Source organism: Camelus bactrianus, chromosome 4 (assembly GCF_048773025.1).
Source record: "Camelus bactrianus isolate YW-2024 breed Bactrian camel chromosome 4, ASM4877302v1, whole genome shotgun sequence".
Taxonomy (NCBI): domain Eukaryota; kingdom Metazoa; phylum Chordata; class Mammalia; order Artiodactyla; family Camelidae; genus Camelus; species Camelus bactrianus.
In genome coordinates this window covers 61523304-61542481 of record NC_133542.1, presented here as the reverse complement: position 1 = coordinate 61542481, position 19178 = coordinate 61523304, and the positions used below count along the sequence as shown (strand labels likewise).

The window sequence follows — 19178 nt, the reverse complement described above, 5'->3', positions numbered from 1 at the left end:
CTTCCCACAACCTCACCCTCGATTCCAAGCTCACTCAGGGCCACGGCGAAAGGAAACAATGTGTGGGAGGAGAATGAAAACACAGAGAAGCCGAGGTTTTCTTGGATCAGCCCTTTCCACATTATTTATTATTTTCTAATTGATTTGTTCATTTCCATCATGCGTTCTCTCGGGCAGAGAACACACACGTTATTAGAGAAAGTCACCTCTTTGCCCCATTGCTCTAAGCTGAGAAAGCTTCAAGAGAGGAGGAGAAGGGGTGAGGTCGGGGCGGGGGGAACATTTTAATTGGTTGTTTATTCCGTTGTAATTGCAGAAACCAATCTTTTCAGGGGGGCGGTGTTCATCCTGGCCCAAGGCAGAGATGTGGGATATTGAAGCCTCTCGCTTGCTTGTATGTGGGCTTTTATTTCACACTTTGAGAAGCCCTCATTCCCCAAAAGAGCAAGAATCCAGGCAGCCACTCAGACCCCTGGCCCCATCGGTCTCTCTCCTCTCCAGCTCTTTCTGGAGACCAGCTCTGTGGCTAAAATAGTTCCTTGTACTGGCTGAGGTCTTCCCACCAATCCAGAGCCAAGCTTGGTGTCTCCCACAAGTATCAGGGGAAAATCTTGGGGGGCAGGAGTCCCTGTGGATATTTACCTCCCTCCCGCTCTCTCTTTAAGGTTTCTTTATTCCCTCTGTTGAAGGAGGGAGGAGAAAGCTCAGGTCAGGCTGAGAAGGACCATTAGAATTTAGGGAGATGGATGATGAGAGGAGGAAAAGGATGTGCTCAGGGCCTCTTACTTTCTTTCCATTTTGCCACTGTGGGGAGGTTGGAGTATAAATGGGCCAAATTAATTAAAAAAAAACAAACATTACCCCTCCAAAAATCAATCCAAACCCAAAGCTCCGTGTGTTCATTAATTTACGCAGGAGTACTACTCAGGTGGACTTTGCTCGACCTCTCTGAGTCTCAGCTAGCTCACAGGGATCCCAGAGGGATTCAGTGAGATAGCTCAGCATGGTCCCCTCCAGAGTCTGGCCTCCTACTTTCTCCTGCTGGGTAACACCCTAAACTGACAGTCTGCCTCCGGGTGGCTCTCCGCGTCTCAGCTCTCAGAATCGCATCCCTACCACCCAATCCTCTTCTTCCTCCCCAAACCTCCCACTCAAGGGCTTATGGTTTCCACATCTTGGGAACCTCTGGTTTTTCCCAATTATGCCCATGCCCAAAGCATGTCCACATTTTCTCTTCTCTGCTTTGTAAGCTCTCTTCCTGCATCTTGGCCTTTTAAAATATGACCCTCCCTGCTAAGTTCAGCTTCCATGTCACGCACTCCGTGTATCCACTCCTGCCCACCCACCCCTGTAAGATGGGGTGACAGTGCCCACCCTCAGGGGTGTCAGGAAGACTAGAGGCAGTGCAGACAAAGTTCCTCACACAGTGCCTGGCACACAGAAGGCACTCATTGAGTAGCCTCGGCTATTTTATTGCGTTATTGTTAACAATGATAATTATTAGCAACACCAACATCATCAACACCGCCTCTAGCCGAAGACGATCCTCCCTCCTCAGAGCTCCCTGCTTTCGTTTCTAGCACTTACCACCCGGCTTTGTGTTGTCGTCCCTCTGTGTGTGACCACCTGCCTCCTCCATCAGGCTGTGATAAGCTTCAGTCCGGTGGAAGTCAAGCCTTTGTCATCTCTGTCTCCTAAAACTTTCCATCGAGAGAGAGAACTACCCCTGGTTGGTGGCTTCTGAGCACTTCTCTTGTAAACTGCGTAACTTCAGAACAGGGTGAGGAAGCCCAGGGCTCAGGGAAGTGAAGTGGCTCGCCCAAGGTATCAAGGAAAGGGCGCAGACCTCTATTCACCAGCCTGTATGTGACAGCACTTTCGCACCGTCCCTTCGGAGGGCAGGGGACACAGCTCCTTGCATGGGGACGAAGCCTGGAGGGTTCAGCAGGGGAAGGGCTGCGGCATCATCCGTCCCCCTCAGCTGGACACCCCTGTGTAGAACCTGCCATTGCTGAATTTCTGGCCCGTCCCCACTATGTTCGGCCACCTGGTCTGCAGCTCAAGAGTCCCCGACTATTCGGTGAGCTTGTGTACTACCAGTGTTTTCCAAATCGCGGTCTGTAGACGGCTAAATCCACAAGAAGCATAGGCTGATTTAAAGGAAAAGAGTTTCCAAGCCAGATGGGTTTAGGACATGCTCTGTTAAACAAGGTTAAATACACATATATTTTTAATTGCAAGAATTTTCAGAGCCTTTAATATACAAAGTGGGAGTAAGGCAGAGAGTGTATGAAGTGTTCCCAGACATATTTGACCATAATCCTTTCCCCGCCCCCCCCCCCCGCCCCACCTCTGCCTTTGCCAAAAATCAAACAACAGCATAAAGACTACAGTTTGGGAAATGTGAGGCTAGGCTGGAAAGTCCCTCCTAACCTAGATCCTCTCCCCGACTGCCCCTCGAGAGAGAGAGGTGTCTCAGTGCCTCTGCTCTTCCCGCCCGGCCCTGCTACCTGGCTCCTCCCAGGAAGGTTGCAGGTCCCCTGGAATGTCAGTTTCAGGGGGCCCCCCAGCCGAGGCGCCCAGACTTTACCCCTCTGCCAGAACTGCATTTCAAAGCCATGAGAGCAGCTCTGGAGGGAGATCAAAGCTCTCTCAACTCAACTGTCATTAGAATATTTTCTTTATGCATCTCACTCGCTGGTGAGTGCCAACTGCATATTTCCTAAATGCACTGGCCTGAGATGGTACAACTCTGTAATAATCTCAATGAGAGGGCTGTCAGAGCCTGTTTTATTGAAATGAGAAGCAAAAGGGAACTACATTCAAGATGCAGAACAACAACAACAATCCCTCGAATGGAATTATGAAAGCCTCCAATTTTTCGAACTCGAGAAGCCTCATACATTGGCTCTCCCATTTTAAAGATGGTTGGTCAGAGGTCTGGCTTACAGTGAGCCCAAATCAAGGCTGACGAGTGTCTATTTCTGTTTCCACTCAAAGCGAAATGACTCCCCACTTTAGAAGTGATAGCTGAGATCTTTGAGAAGTGAGTGCCAGGCCAAAATCCTGCTCCCTGGGCTCTGGGTAGGTGCAGGCAGGTTAGGGGGAAGGCAGCGGCCACGTGCTGATGCCTTCACTTTGAGGAAGGTTTGTTTGAGCTGATCCTGGCTAAGAGTGGGCCACTTCCAAAGCTAGAGGCTGGTGGTGTCTCTCTCAATTTAAGGGAAAGAGTGGCAGAGTGCTATAGAAAAAGCCACATTTTTTTCTCTAAAGGGAAACTTATTTAAACACTCAGCATAACATTTCAGCAGAATCCCTTAGACCCTTATTCTCCTTGTAGTCCATGCAGGGAACAGTCTTATACAGTAAGACTCTGTTATTTTCATAACTTAATGCTTTTGGATAGACTTCTAGATAGAACTATTTTGGATTGAAGCCTATTCTTCATTCAAGGATATGAAAATGGGGCATAAGCATGTCAGTGTTTGTTATACATATTTTTGTATTTACTATTTTCTTCCAGACCTATCTGATTGTTATAATTCTTAGCTTTATTATTTTTTGAAAAAAAAAAAAAGAGCCACATCCTAACAGAGAGACAGACTAGGGTTCAAATCCTCCCTCTTCTACTGAATGGCTCTGTGACTCTGGAGAAGTGACTCACCCTCTCTGATCCTCAATTTCCTCATCTGTAAAATGAGGATTATAAAATTCAACCTGGAAAGGTGAATACAAAAATTCAAGGAGGGAATGCACAAGAAAGTCCATAAAAGAGTGCCCCCTCATGAAAAGGCCACAAGATGAACAGTTCTATTTAGCTTGTTCATGGAGTGAGAGGAAACCGGTCTTAGCTCCCAATGCCCAATGTGTCTCCCTTCCATCAGTGAACCCTGGTCCCCATCACTAAACCAATGTGTTTCTCTTCCTTCCAGGCAGGCGCCCTGTTTCTACAACTCACAGAGTAAAGCCCTGTAACAGCGCCTATTTCCAAGTTCTGATTGCAGCCTGTCATTCCTAAGGAAGATCTCAAGTCCGTGAACCACTACACCACTTTCAGAACACACCAGACCATTTGAAAGTGATTATCAAATACAGAGATCAAAGCCACTCAAAGCAAGTCATTAAAGCAAGATAAACCTCAGAATGTTTATTGCATCCATATCCTTGTTCCAAATAGCAAGCTTTCTCCAAACTGTGACCGGTTCTAAAACCTGGATTTTGTACTTTTATCCCAAGGGCCCTAATGATCTGGACTTTATTCTCCTGCTTAGTTTCATTGTCAGAAATGCCTAAATCTGCCTCTCTTGTCTGTAAGAAGAGGCACAGAGAAAAAAAAAAAAAAAAAAAAAAAAAAAGCTTGAAGAGTTTATTAAATCCTCAGAATCCCGAATGATCGGTTTCAAAAATAACAGCTTTTATATGGAAGCTTGACGTGTAATCTAAGAAAAATGTAACAGCACCCATCAAAGATCAATTGAAAAGCTGAATATTCCTTCATTCTTTTACTGAGTAAGTCATTCTTTCATTACGTCCCCTCTACCCTCCCTCCCTGCCCACTTCCATTCTTCCCTTTTTAACTTCCTTCCTCCCTACATATCATCATTCAGTCTTTTTCTCTTTCATTCTCCAACATTTATTGAGATTATACCATCTACTATACTTTAAGCTGGAAACTGGGCATAAAATATGAATGAGATACACTTTTCACTATCAAAAAGTTGGCAGTTTTATGAAGGAAGCAAGACAAATTATCAGATGATTGTAACATGATGTGATATACTAATAAAACCTACCATTTGGGGGAGTTTACTACACACTGGCCATGTTGAAGTCCTTTATTTTTATTATTATTATCTCTTTGAAGCTTTACAAAAACCTTATGTGTTAAGTATGAGTATCCCCAGTTTGCAGGGGAAGAAACCAGGGCTCCGTGGTGACACCGCTTCTCCAAGACCCTCCCTCCTGCTCACAGGTGTCAGAGGCAGGAGTGGCCCCTGGTCTGTGGGATCCCACAGACAACAACAGTTAGTCCCTTCCCTCCTCTTCTGATACATGTTATGACAGAGGGAGTGCTGAATGGGGTGGAAGCACAGAAGAAGGACACTTACCCAGCTCAAGGCAGGTAAGAGATAAGGGAGGTTTTCACATGAAGAACAGAGCTGGGTTGGATATTGGACCAAGTATGGGAGACAGGGAAAATGGCAGAAGCTCCAGAAAGCCAAGAGGCCTGAGAATGAATAAGAAGCGTCAGACAGTACAAGCCCTCTGGTGTGGTTTCAAACTTGGGAACATGGGAGCAAATTCAGAAGACGAGGTGGGAGGGGCCAGCGATGGCCACATCAGGAAGGATCTTACATGCCAGGCTAGGGAGTTCCTGAAAGCATCAAGCAGACCCTGGCAGACTGTATGGAAGAGAATAAAATGATCTGGTTTGTGTTTTTCAAAGAGCTTTCTGGAGGAATGTAGAAGATGGACTTGGCGGGGGCTTGCAGAAAAGGGAGTGGATATGAGGGTATCTAAGAAGGAGAGGTATGTATGCACGAGGAACAATTTGATATATGGGGGTGGAGTTAGAGGAGGGGAAATGATGGGTCTGGGTTCTGGCATGGTCTACTAGAGAACTTCTCCTTTAAGATTCTCAGATTCTATACATCAAAACCCCTCTGTTGCTGCCCTAAACTCAAGGCCCATCAGATCTGTCTGTCTGGGGCTGTGACCTCTGCTGTGTCATGTGGACGGTCAAGGTCAAGCCCTAGGAAAATCAGTGGCCCACAGCTCTCTGAAGAATAGGATCATAATGAGACCAGGAGATGGGTGGGATGGAGAACCCTGAGCATCTGGACAGGAGGAGAGGAAGGCGCTGATTCAGGGAGGCCACGTGGGCTGATGGAGAGGTTCTCAGATCTCTGGATCATCTTATAAAATTGAGGTGAAAGTAGCGATTTCTAATTCTGACAAATAAGTAAAGCATTCAAAAGGTGAATTCCCCCATTTATGCTGTCCCTTGTATAACCATAATTTTCAAAAAGGATAACTAGGGTAGTACACTAAAGGAAAGAATAAAATAATCTCAGAATAAAGGACACCAAGTTAAAATGCTTACCTTTTACCAGAACCTACTCAGCTCCTATTTTGCTCATTTGTTTTTTTGAAAATGGCTTTTAGAGACTTCTGGGGCAGGAGGCAAAGTGTCAGAACACCTGGTTCCTGGCCAGCTCAGCTCCACTCACTTGGTTAACACGGCCCATCCTTCTGGATCCAGCCTAGAAGCAACTCTGACCCCTTCATGAGTCAAGTACCCATCCTCTGTTTCCGTAGCACCTTGGACTTCTCCGTAACATCACTTACCCAACTAGCTACTTATTTACCTACTGGAAATTCCACTAGGGCAGAATGATACCTATCTTGTGAAATGCTCATTGTTGTACCCCCAGCACCTAGCACTGTGCCTGCACATAAGGAGGGAGACACACACACACACACACACACACACACACACACACACACACACACACGAATGAACAGCTGCCCCGCCCCCCCTTAACATCTTTCCCTGGGGTTCCACCAGCTCTGCTTTGGTAACGCCAGGGTCTCTGAGTTTACTTACTTTCAAGGAAGCCGTTAAGCTTGAAGAACCCCCTAAAAGGAAGAGCAACAACTGAAGTGTGATAGTGTGTTCCAAAGTACCAGGACGGTAATGCACGTCCAATTATTGCTTTCACACGAGAAGCATGCAGTTCCAGGGCCCACAGCTGTCTCTTTCCACCTCCTCGCTTTCTTCTTGGAGGATCAAAACCACAGTTGATAAATAATACAACTGACCACACTGAGAAGAGTACACACAGCTCACCGACAGCCCTGTGGCTGGCCTTACACTTGACGTGCAGTTCAATAAAGACAAACCACCTCTGTTTTGTAAGCTGTGGCCACCACAGCGTTCTCGGTACAGGTGGAATCTCGGCAGACTGTGTAGTTTTGTCCTAATTATTTAGCCATGGAAACCACGTAAGTGATATGAAGGCCAACCCAACAACAGTACATTTGAGGAGGACAGAGCAAGAATTACAACATCATCATCAATGTGTTGAATCAATATGGTAACTTCTGGGTTTTAGTCTGGACCGTGGCCTCACACAAATCCTCCAACTTCAGGCAAATCCCAGATGTACCTGAAGGTAGAACCACGCAGTCATTATGGGAGAGGTAGCTCTCTCTGGAGGGCCGTGAACAAGGCTTCCACAAAATCTGGGTCTCTCGAGAGGTTAAAAAAGAGACAGCTCTCAAGGGGTCACGTGACAATCAGAGTTCAAATCTGGGGAAATAATGCTGGAAAGTATGACATTGTATGTCAGGCTGTCGAAAGTATCATTAAATTGAAATTGATTTTTGGAAAGAGGATGCCACGTTCAGGGCCAGAGGGAAAACAGAACAGCAGACATGTAGGTCCATCGTGGGGCTCTTTCAGTGGGCTGTTGCTGGGACTTGAGTAACAGGAGCTTCCAGCTTGCCACAGAGTGTAACAGTTCCATCGCTGCTACCCCATACACGCTGCACTCAACTAGGTACAGGCGCTGGAAAATACTCAGAAGGCAGGGGCTGTCTCTTACTTCCCCGAATGCCCCCAGGGTCAATGCATTTGCACCTTTTCAATCTCAAGCCCCTCCCCGGCCCCCTACTTGGACTCCAGCCTCAGTGCCCCCAAGTCTGGAGTCAGGATTACAATGTCTGAGCAGGAACAGATCTAGGAACTCTCCTAGCCCAATTCTCCCATTTTACAGATGAAGAACTGGAAGTCACAGAAGTGACTCACCCCACGCTGGCCACGAAGTTACTGGAAGGATCTGGTCACTTCCTTCCTTACACTTTGCCAAGCCACAGCCGTAATATGTTTCTCTACCATGAATCTTCATGGGGAAAAGCTCTCCCTTCATGTCTGACTTCCACCCTCTGGAAGATTCTCCGTGCTTTGGTGGAGTTACAGTCACCACTGCCCTTGGTGGCCATAAAAATAGTTCAGTAGTCAGCAGCCAAGTTCAAGGGTAAGAGCTGTGGCTGGCTGGCTGAGCTCAAAAAAGGCTGGACTTGCAAACATCAGAGATGTTGAGATGGAGACAGTTATCCCCTTACCCGCCCTACCCTTCACCACCAGACCAGCAAAGCAACCTAGAACCTAGAAAAGAGAAAGAAGGAGAAGCAGAGAGAGGAGAAAGAAAATGCCCTTCTGTAAAAACGGGGACATGAGAGCCTGTTCATCATCTGCAGAGAAACCCGTGAGCAACACGCACTGCTGTCCGCACGATGGCTCTGTGTTTCCAGAAAGTGTGCGTGGAGGTGTGGGGGTCCCCCCAGGAGGCGGGGAGTGGCCGGCTGTGAGTGTGAAGGTACAAGCTAAGCAGTTATCAATTTGGGGGAATATGTCTCACGGAAAAAAAAAAGTCAGGGTGTCTGTCCCTTCGATCCTCCCTCAGACACCCACCACTTTGCTCCCCAGCCTGGAAGGGCGGTGGACAGAGCACGGAGGCTGTCATGAGTGGTCAGTATCACCCGTGGATGGAGAAAGAAGAATGCCAGTGCTGACGGGGGCAAAGCCAGAGTGGAAAAAATACCCAACTGCCTCCCGCTGAGGCCCTCACAAGGGCACTGAGCGCTCCCAGCTCCCACCGTCCAGGGAACGGGAGAGGGAAGCCCACAACTAGGAAAGGGGGGAGAGAGGCAGCAGCTCAGACCCCGGCGTGTTGGGGGCCTACCCGATGTGTCCCAGAGGAAAGGGTCTGACTTTCACCTGTACACTCTGACAGATGGATGTGCTGTGGCCAGAGTCCCAGGTGCAGGTGGAAAATAGCCCCATCCTACACTGCCTGGAGGGGTCTTGAGCACTGGGGCACTCATTTGGCTTCCAGCTCCCTCCCTGGGATGGGCACTGTCAACTACTCAGTGGGAGCCCAGGATCCCAGACATGCCTTTGCTTTTTGGTGGAAATGCATAAACTTCGTGTGGCCTTCTGCTTATCTCTTGAGAAAGTGGATACTTTGGCATTTAGTATGTGCAGGGCTTTTGGAATCAAGAAAGTCTTTTAAAAATGGAACCCACAGGAGCCAAAATCAAAGGGCCCTTGGTAGTACAGTGTGATTAGGTCATATCCACTCCCACTCTGGCCTGGAAGTTCTAGTGAAGGGGTTCAGGATCCGGGAGGGGCTGAGAATTAGGGGATGTGAGTGTAAGAGGTCAGAGGATTTCCCAGAGACAGAAAATCCACAAACAACAAGCACTGTTATTCTGAGCCTCACTACATGCCAGGCACTCACTGTTCTCAAGGGTTGACCGGGTATAATTTCATTGCATCCTCTAAACCACCCAATGTTACTTTCATCTCCAATTTTACAGAGGAAGCAACTGAATCTCTGATAAAGGAAGAAACCTGTTCAAGGTTATAGAAACGTTAATCGCCTTGATTTGCATCTGCTCTGTCTCCAATACTTGTGACTTATTTATTTGCTGGGCTGTCCAGATCCCCCCTACTCTTCCTCACGGACCACTGTCTTGAACTCCTTACTCACCTCATGTATAGGGGCCATGAGCAGTTTTTCTCTTGCTCCCCATTTACCCCTCTAATCTGCTCTCAAAGACCAAAGTCACGTGTGCACAAGGGTCACAGATGGGACCTGTGAGTAAAGGTGAACTTTGTTCAGAAGAAAAGCATGAGGGGAACCCAGACTGGATCCGAGAAAATGCGGTCCTGGATATGGGGTTGGTGAATGTACACTCAAGCACATGTGGGGGCTGGTCAGGGTCGAAAAATCTAACAGCTTCAACCAAATCGGCATACCACCCATAATGACCAGTGCCAACACTGCCTGGGATGGTTCCATGCTGCGGAAATGTGTGCTTTAACACAGTTAGACGTTTGGGGCATATTCAAAGTAAACCAGTGTGCGAGCTCCATGAGTCTGATATAAGCGATGTGGTCTTCATTTAAAAAGACCAATTCTGTGGCCAGTCTTTTAAAAAAAAAGTTAGTATTTTAAGAATGAAAGTCATCTGGGTAAACGTCCTCAGTGTGTGTAAATGCAGTTTCAGCCAGACCTTCTTTATGAGCCTGTGGTCTCCGGAAAACAACGCTGGCAGAGAGGAGCCCGTGTGCGCACCGGAGCAGGAAGGGAACCTCCCCCGGTACCTGTAGCACCTCCTAGGTGCCAGGCACCGTCCAGGTGTTTCATACACACGGCTTTATTGAAATTTCATGGCATGCCACAGGATAGCTGTTCTCACCCAATTTTTACAGATGAGAACCCAGCAACTGTTACTGAAAGATGGGCCAAGAACGGACATGGAACCAAGACCCACATCCTGGTCAGTCTCCAATACCCCATCATTTTCCCACCACAGCAGGCCTGTTGCTGCTTTCACGAACGTTAGTCACATTACATAAACTCTGATAGTCTGATTAGAAAATTCCAAGCAATTTATCTTACATGATTACCGAAAAAGAATGAACCAAGTTGCTGAAAAAAATAACAATGCCTTCTTTCAGCTTCATGCTGGTTTTCTCTTCCCAGAACTCTTTCTGGGATATTACTTTATGTGTCCCCCAAGGCAACTGTGTGATCCTGGTGGTCAGATATTATTATTATTATTCCCTTTCGATAGATGTGGAAATGGAGGCTCAGGGAGATTTACAGACTTGCCCAAGATTGCATAACCAAGAAGCCACCAAGTCAGGGCTAGAATCTATTTCCTGAATCCTTCTCTCGTTCTGTTATCAGTCTGATGGTCGGAGTGTGACAACCTGAAGACCAGGCAGTGGCATCTACCTGCGTGAAGTCCTGAGCAGACCCACCTCTTTCTCGTATCCTCCCCACACCCTCCTACCTCAACCCCTCTGCTCTCACTTTTCTCTTTTCTATCATTCCAAAGCGTACTAATGCTAGAAGCCTGTTTGTATCCCTTCTCCACCAGGAAACCTCTCCTAATTTCTCTGGACCATAGTGATCCTGCCTTTTCTCAGAGCTCATGGAAGGAAGCCTTATCATCTGTGGGGTTCATGTGGAAATTAATCATTTGCTCTCTGGCCATCTCTTGAATGACTGTAACAAAAAGTCATTAAACCACAGCATACAAGCACTTCCAGGACATAGATTATATCCTGGAGCCCTAGGGCATTTATCACAATACCTTGGCTACTGAAGAATCTTAACAAAATGTGGATGATGAGTAAGAACACAATCATCCTGAACAGAAATTTTCCAAGTTTCAGACTGCCAGCTGCTGAGACACTAAGGCCATGCAGTGGGGTGCAAATGCCTCAGAAGCAGGAGTGAGCTCTTGTCCTCAGCTCGGCCCCACTCCCGCTGCAAGGCTTGGGTCAGCGCTGTCTTTTTGGGGAATTCACTCTCCTCACCTACAGCAACAGGGGCTGGACCACTCCACTGCGCCTTTCCGCTCGGAATCCCTGATTCTGTGCAACTTTAGCAGATTTGGAAGGAACTGGGGAGAAGGAAGTATATGTTCTATGAGGTCATCCCAGAAAAGAAGAGAGAGACCCCAAAACGTGAAGGCAAACCGTCTAATGACCTCTGACAAGGAGCAGGGGAAGAGACTGACAACCACAGATGCCAGCAGAGGGGGTGAGGAGCTGGCCTCAAGGCTTATCCCAGTCCTTTCCAAAGATTCCCAGCAATGTCAACTTGGGTCCCCCCCCCCCGCAAAAAAAAAGTCTGGCCCCAGGGGAATGCCTTTTTTTTTTTCACAGTATCTTTTTTTTTTTTTTAATTAAAGTACAGTCAGTTACAGTGGGGAATGCATTTGTTAGATTAAAAATAGTAAAAATGTACATGCATGACTGGGACATTGTGCTGTGTACCCAAAACTGACACATTGTTACTGACTGTACTTCAATTTTAAAAAATAATAATAAAGAGAAGACAAAAAAATGTTTCCCTGCGAGCCATCAGTGTGTAAGGGAAGTCTCTTTGTCCTGTCCGTCCTGATCCATATGAATAGATATCCAAGGACAAAGGTGAAGTTCACCTAGCAGTGCCAGAACTTGTGGTCTGGAGGGGTCCAAGCAGGAACTCAGGGGGTGTGTTGCAATATCCTCTCACAGTGGGGTGTGTACAGCCCAAAGTGTCAACTGCCCCTGGATTTCCTCATACTGGGGATTTCTATTAATATCCAGGTCTTCCATCTCACTTGTAAAAAGATGCATGAAACATATTCTAGCTTGTTTGTGGACAATTCTGATGGCCTCAGGTGAAGTTCTGCCCCACTGGCTCATCTGCAGGATGGCAGAGAATGGCCAAGGGTTGCTCCCTTTTCCACAGGACAGGCCTTTAGAGACTTGAAGTACATGCGTCGCGGCCCTTAAGGGCATGGCCTCGTGAGAATTTTCTCATCCAGGCCAAGCGTCTTCGAGTGGTTCTACGACACAGCCCCTGGCCCCCCGCTGCCTCTGTCCCCTCCTTTGCGCAGATGCTCCTTGGCTGTCTTTATCATCGTCTCTTAATAAGGAAACTCGCTGCCAGTGTAGCTCGAATAGTTCTGCAGTGGTTCTTGGAAACTATGGCCCTTATCCGAGTGTCTTCTGAATTCCCTCACTCAGCACTTCATAATCGCAAACTCTCAGGGATATTTGGGAAGAAGAAGAGAGTGGGGAAAGAAGGCGAGGGGCAGGTATCTGGGCATGGCAAGAACGCAGGTCAGCTCTCAGAAGCTGGGCCACAGCAGACCTGGGACCAGGACTCAGAGATCTAGAGCATCCTTAACCCCAGTTTGCCCACAAATGGATCATGTGAGCTTCAGACACAGCTTCCCTCTATGGGGGAAAGGCGGTTTGGACCTAATGATCTCTGAAGATATTTCTAGGTCTGACCATTTCGATGTCTTCTGCAGCCTTCTGCTAGACTGGGTGCTCTCCTATAAACACAAACATGGACTAAGGGACCCAAGGACTTGTAGATAAACAATGAGTTCAAATGTGTTAGAAGAAATGGCAGTTCTTAGATGGACTTGGCCAATCTGCCCAGCTGCAAGACTGGTGGATCTTCTTTTACTCAAGGGAACTGCTATCTACATTATCAAAATGATGAATTTTAATGAGTGCTATTCAAAGTAAGCAGCGCACAAATGGGTTCTTACTAGTCTACAGCAGTGAGCGCAGAAATGGAGAGTCAGCCTTCAGGAACCTTTAAGAACTCTGGCACTGCCTGACCATTCTCGTGCTGTTTTCTGTTATAGCAATTCACTTTTGCTGCAGATTGCAAAAGTATCAGTTTGCAACGCATAGGAAACAAAACAAAACTAAACTGGTTCTTCACCATAGATTGAAAAGTGGTAATTTAACTACTGTCTTTTTTGTCTTTACCCATTAAGAAAGAGTGAGAGAGAGAGAGAGGGAGGAGGGGAGAAAGAAAGAAAGAAAAAAAGAACGAAAGAAAGGAAGGAAGGAAGGAAAGAAGGAAGGAAGGAAGAGAAAGAGAGGCAGGCAACGCAGGAGCACACTCTGAGTGAGAATTCACTGAAAGTCACCTAGACAATATCAATTTAATTTTCACTGCTTCTATTATAGATGCCTGTCTCCCTTCCTTCCTCCCTCCCTTCATTCCTCCTTTCCTCCCTTCCTTCCTCCCTTCCTTCCTTTCCTTCCTCCCTCCCTTCCTTCCTCCTTTCCTCCCTTCCTTCCTTCTTTCCTTCCTTCCACCCTTCCTTCATTTCTTCCTCCCTCTTTCCCTCCCTCCATTTTTTTTTTTTTTTAAGTTGCAAAGCAAGTATTTCTCTGCGAACTTCCACAGGTTTCTCTCTGCACGCAGGAGAGCTGATTCGGCCAGAACGTTGTCATCCCCAGCTTCATCAGGAGGTAACACGTTCCTGGTGGGGCTCACCCAGGGCACACGACTTTCCAGCTAGCAAACAAACAGGCCCTGGCGTGAGCGGTCACAGCACTGGCACATGGCGGCTCACAGTCATTCTGGGCTCTCAATCCCGTGACTCAGAAAAGAGGAGGCCGTGGGAGCCTGCCAGCCCTCTGTCTGCTGATTGCGAGCTATCTGGGACCTGGGGCCCCACCACCCCAGCACAGCATACCGCTGCAGAGGGCAGCTGACCTCGGTCCTGACCCAATCATACTCAGCAGTTTTCTCCCAAGGCTTTAGGAAAGCCACCCTGCCTGTCACCCTGCCTGTCACCCCTGTCCTTTGACTCTGCCTCTTATTGCTCCTTGGACTTAAAAATACCCCCCTTCAGTGGGAGCTCTGTAGTCAACAGACCTGGATTTGAATCCAAGCTCTCCAATTATTAGCTAAATGTCTTCCCTGTTCTGAATCCTGGATTTCCTTCAGCAAAACAGCTGAGAGTACCCACCTTCCTGGTACTTGGTAGGAGCTGAATAGACAATTGTTGCAAGAATGAATGAATGAATGAATGAAAGAATGGACGAATGACTTTTAGCTACTCGTGGCCCTGTGCCCTCCCCCACGCCCACTCTGCCTGGGCATACCAGTAACTCCTGGGAGTCCAGCTCAGTAGAGCACACACTGCATTAATCTCAGAATACTTACAGTCCTGATTTAGCCGAATGGCTTTCCTGACCCATGATCTTGGCCAAGTCATTTCACTCTCTAAGGCTCTCTGTTTCCCCGTCAGTCAAGAGCAAATGCTAACTCAGTCCTGTCCTCCTCACCAAATCCTGTCAAAGCCCAAAGGACAGCAGAGATGAAAGTGCATCATGACCTGGAAGGAACTGGCCACACACCAAGGCTTCTTCCCACACTGGCTGCTCCTGACTCTGAGCCAAGGTGAGAGGGTCCAGGAGCCCGCCTGGTGCCAGGAGGCTGAGCTGACGTGCTCTCTGGCCTGGTGCCAGGCCTGACATCCTCCTGCCAGCATTGCCATTCCTTTGCACATAGGTATTTTGTCTGTGCATGGGAGGCCCTTGCTCTTTTGAGAGAGACGTAAAGAGAAGAGTCAGCAGAAAACCTGCAGAGGTCGGCAAATGTGCTCGAGCCATCAGCAAGTCCAGGGTCCTGTGAGGTGGACAGAATAGAAAAGTTCACTGTGAACCTGGGGAGTCAGGAAAGCGGATGCGGACTGTCTCACCGGCTTAGAACTAGTTCTCCTGGGTCCCACATCAAACACAGACCACCCATGGGTTCGCCTTTGGGTTTTTCTTTGGGGTTGCTGGTTCCTCTGCCTTGAGCATCCTCCATTCTCCCCTAAATCAATCTGGGATGTCCAAACTGTAGCTAAGCTTTCCCCCAAAGAGTCAAGCAGCAAGTCAGCTGCTTCTCTTTGACCTCCCATGGCACTCCCTACACCCAGCGCGCACTACCTTACATTGTACAAGACAGACACACTTATTGAGGGTGAATGACCTGCCAGCCCCAAGGAGACATGTGCTTGACGTACCCTCTCTCAGTCTGAGAAGCAGCTTGACAAAGTAGGTACCTTGACGATTCCCATTTTACAGATGAGGGAATAGCTTGTAAGAGGTCACAAAGTGAGGAAATGGGATTGCTGAGATCTGAACCCAGCACTGTCTGGCCCCAGCCCATGCCAGCTTTAGCAGCACTGCCCGAAGAATGCTCTGTCATGATGGAAGTGTTCATATGGCTCTGTCCGGTATGGTAGCCAGTAGCACCAGGTGGCTACTGAGTTTCTGAAATGTGGCTAGTGTGACCCAGTAACTGGATTTGAAACTGTATTTCATCTCGGCTCTAACTTTACCACAGCTATTTGCACTCAGCCCAGGTCATCCAGTTTACACTCAGCTTTCTGAGAAGACAGGGTCCTGAGTTTTCCCTCTTAGCCCACAGGAGGCTCTCAATACATATTTTTTGTAACGGACTAAACTTGCTTAGGTCCCCGTGATTCCTTGGTGCAGCTGTGTGAACCGGATTATTCCGGGAACCCCACTGGGCGTCAGGTGCGCAGGGATGGAAGTGGGAGGAGTTGGGCTCCCTTACTTACCTGTGGGGAGAGTCGGGATCGAAGCAGGTCTTGGTGACGTCAGTGATGTCGGGGTCGCAGCACTCCCCGCCGTCGAAGTTGAACCGCTCGTAATTGCAGTCCAGGTCGCACACCCCGTTCTGCTGCTTCTTCATGAAGGCGGGGTAGCGCAGGTGGCGGCAGTCCCCGCCGTCGTGGCCGGTCAGCGTGTGGTTGCACTCCGGGTCGCAGTTCTCGTCCCCGATCTTGCTGATGTCGCAGTTGGCCAGGATGAGGCGGTGGCGCAGGGACGAGTTGCTCACCTCGAGCACCTCCAGCTCCCAGGAGATGTTGTAGTGCTTGAAGGCCTCGGCCAGCTGCCGGTGCTGGAAGTCGATCTGCTGGCGGCTGACGGTGGGGTTCTCGCCGCCGTCGTCGCGAAGGTTGACCACGCGGTAGCGCACCACCTTGGGCCTGCGGAACCGTGGGAGCTGGTTGTAGCTGGCGATGACCTTGGCGTTGTCACACAACGTCTGCCCGCACAGCGGAGGCTCCAAACTTGTGTCCAGCAGGAAGCCGGGGGCGCCGCTGAGCTCCACGCGGGGGCTGCTCCCGTTCTTCATGGGGGACCAGGCGCGCTTCACATCCTCCCAGTTCTCCTGGAGGAGGAGCTGAGGTAGAGGAGTGTGCAGGCCGTGGGTTTCCATGTCCATCAGGACCTCCCGCTGCGTCCTGGCCACCTTCCACAGGCTGAAGCGCTCCATGTAGCCCCGGTAGTTGTGATTCAGGGTGCTGCCTCCCAGCATGAGGACTTTACACTTCTCCGTCAGTGGGCTGAAAATGCCACCCACCTGCTCCCCAGAGGTTGCCACCTGGGCGCCATTCACATAGAGCTTCATCAGACGTCCATCGTAGGTGGCAGCCAGGTAGACCCACTGGCCTGGAAGGTAGCTGTGGTGGGCATTGATGGTGGTCACTTGCCGGGCCCGGTCTGTCTTCAAGGAGAAAAAGTAGCGTGGGTCTCTGTTGCCTTGGTCACTGACGGTGTGAATGCCCACGACCCATCCTCGGTCACGTGAGGCATAAGAACATTTGTCATATAGCCCTATGTGGCCCCAAAAGAGAAAGATGAGTCAATAAAGGATGGAAGAGGGAGAGGGGTAAGTTATTTCTCTCTGATAAAATTTATATCAGGATGTTCTAGACCAGGAATTTTCAAACTGTCCTCTATGGGATCCTGGCAGTTACTAACAGAGCCTCTGGGACCAACCCTATGGCAGGGCAAGGGCTAGAGGAACGGAGAACACAGCTCAGTTGCCTTTGGGAGGTTCTCGTCACAATTTCAACCCAACTGGTTTCACTTTTATTGATTTCTGAGTATGGGGCATAAAAGACATTTGAGAGGGGAGGATATAGCTCAGTGGTCTATTGCATGCTTGGCACGCATGAGGTCCTGGGTTCAATCCTTAGTACCTCCATTAAAAAAAAATTAAATATCTAATACCTAATTACCCCCCCCAAAACTAACTAAATAAATAACAACAACAACAAAAAACCAAGAAAGACATTTGTTTGCAGAGTGGGTGCTTGAGCTAAAGAAAACCACAGCAAGAATAATAATTAAAATGTAAACCTTTGATTTTGCCGAACTGTTGAATAAGGAAGAGGACCTTCTCATTAAGAGCATAATGTAAGTGTAGGACGACATCGGTGGTGAGAGGAGGAGGTGAGAGAGGAAAAGGGAGGTGATAATGAATAGAAGATGCTCATTTCGAAGGACAGTCCTGACTCCAGCCACCATAGCATCAGCCCCCAACACTCATCAGTGAGCAGTGGTGGAGAGCTGTCGGGAAAACTGCCTGGAGAAGTGAGGGCCAAGGGCTGCAAAGCTCGCAGTAAAGCTTCTGACCGTAACAGGGGTCCTGGCTAGCCCTGACATCACCCCCAAAGAAAGGCAGACACGCTCACTATCTGAGCTGGAAGGGCTTAAAGATGGCCACCTCCAATTCCTTCACTTGAAAGCTGAGGAAGTTGAGACCCAGGGAAAGGAAGGCATTTGTCAGGTTACAGAGAGTCAGCGACACATTTCCTGAGACCCAGTTTAGCTTGTTATTCTTTTAACACTAATGCTCATATTAAAAATAATAATAATAATAATAATAATAATAATAAAAGCATCCTCTTAACATAAAAAGACGTTGGGGGCTCCTTCATTAAGTTAAATTTTCCAAGCCGCTGTGCCAGGTCAGGCATCGTGCTACGGTCTGTGCATGCGTTAATTCCTTTAATCTACGGAGCACCCCCAAGGTGGTGATACTAAGTTAACAGAAGAGGAAACAGAAATTGATGGAGGTAAAGAGATGGATGGGTTTAAGGTCAACTGGTTGGTTAAGTGGATCCTAGATCCATCAGACCCTGGGATTCACTGTCCTATGTACTAACTCTATGGAACGTCCATCTCCCTCATCAGCGCTACCAGCGATCTGTCTGGATCAAATCACCTGCCTGGGGCTGTCCCTTTTAGCTGAGTGTTTGGGAAAGTTCCAAGCTCCATGTCTCTAGACTTACTCTGGGAACCCTAGGAAGTTGCTAAGCAGATTCTCTCTGGATCTAATTATCTTTATACTCACCAACCCCATTCTCATCCTTTCTGGAATATACCCAGTGTCCTTGGCACAGACAGGCTGTTGGATGGGGAAGAGGCCTTTCTAATTAAGAGTGTATTTTAAGTGTCAGATGATGTATGAGACCAGGTGGGAGGAGGAAGAGAGGGAAACAAGAATGAATAAAAGATGCTTATTTAGAAGGACAGTCCCTGCTCTCAGCTGAAGAATCGTTGCGGTCACCATAACTTTGAGTGTGTGTCTGCCATGAGCACTCATCAAATGAGCATGGAGAGCGTCCAGTAAAATCAATCGAGGAGGCCTACACAGTCTGTCCCCCTTTGTGGGCAACGGGGCCTCAGAATTTGTGTGAATCTCTTTGTTAGCAGCTGACGTGGATGGTAGCTTTCGCCAAGCCCCTAAGTCCGCCTGCACCTCTCCTACCACTTCCTGTCCCACAGTCCTTCAGGTAACGGCCAGAGCCCCCTGCAAAGGCAACCTGCTCTCACACCTTGATGAAGCACCGAGTACCTCCTCCGGGTCTTGGCTCTTTACCTGGCAAGGGAGGGGACTGGATGAGGTTCCTCTCGTGTGCTTGGTCCAAGTCTGATTTTCCGTGTCCCCAGACTTCCCAACGGCTAAAACAGAACCGCCTCT

At 48.4% G+C, this 19178-nt stretch overlaps 1 protein-coding gene across 1 annotated transcript in view; it reads right to left on the bottom strand.

The window, feature by feature from the left end:
- The window catches only part of PAPPA (pappalysin 1), a 230323-nt gene that overhangs the window by 180368 nt on the left and 30777 nt on the right, over window positions 1-19178 (bottom strand). Inside the window, exon 2 of the mRNA XM_074362102.1 lies at window positions 15961-17023. Coding sequence (XP_074218203.1) covers window positions 15961-17023 — 1063 coding nt within the window. The remainder of the gene's footprint in view (window positions 1-15960; window positions 17024-19178) is intronic.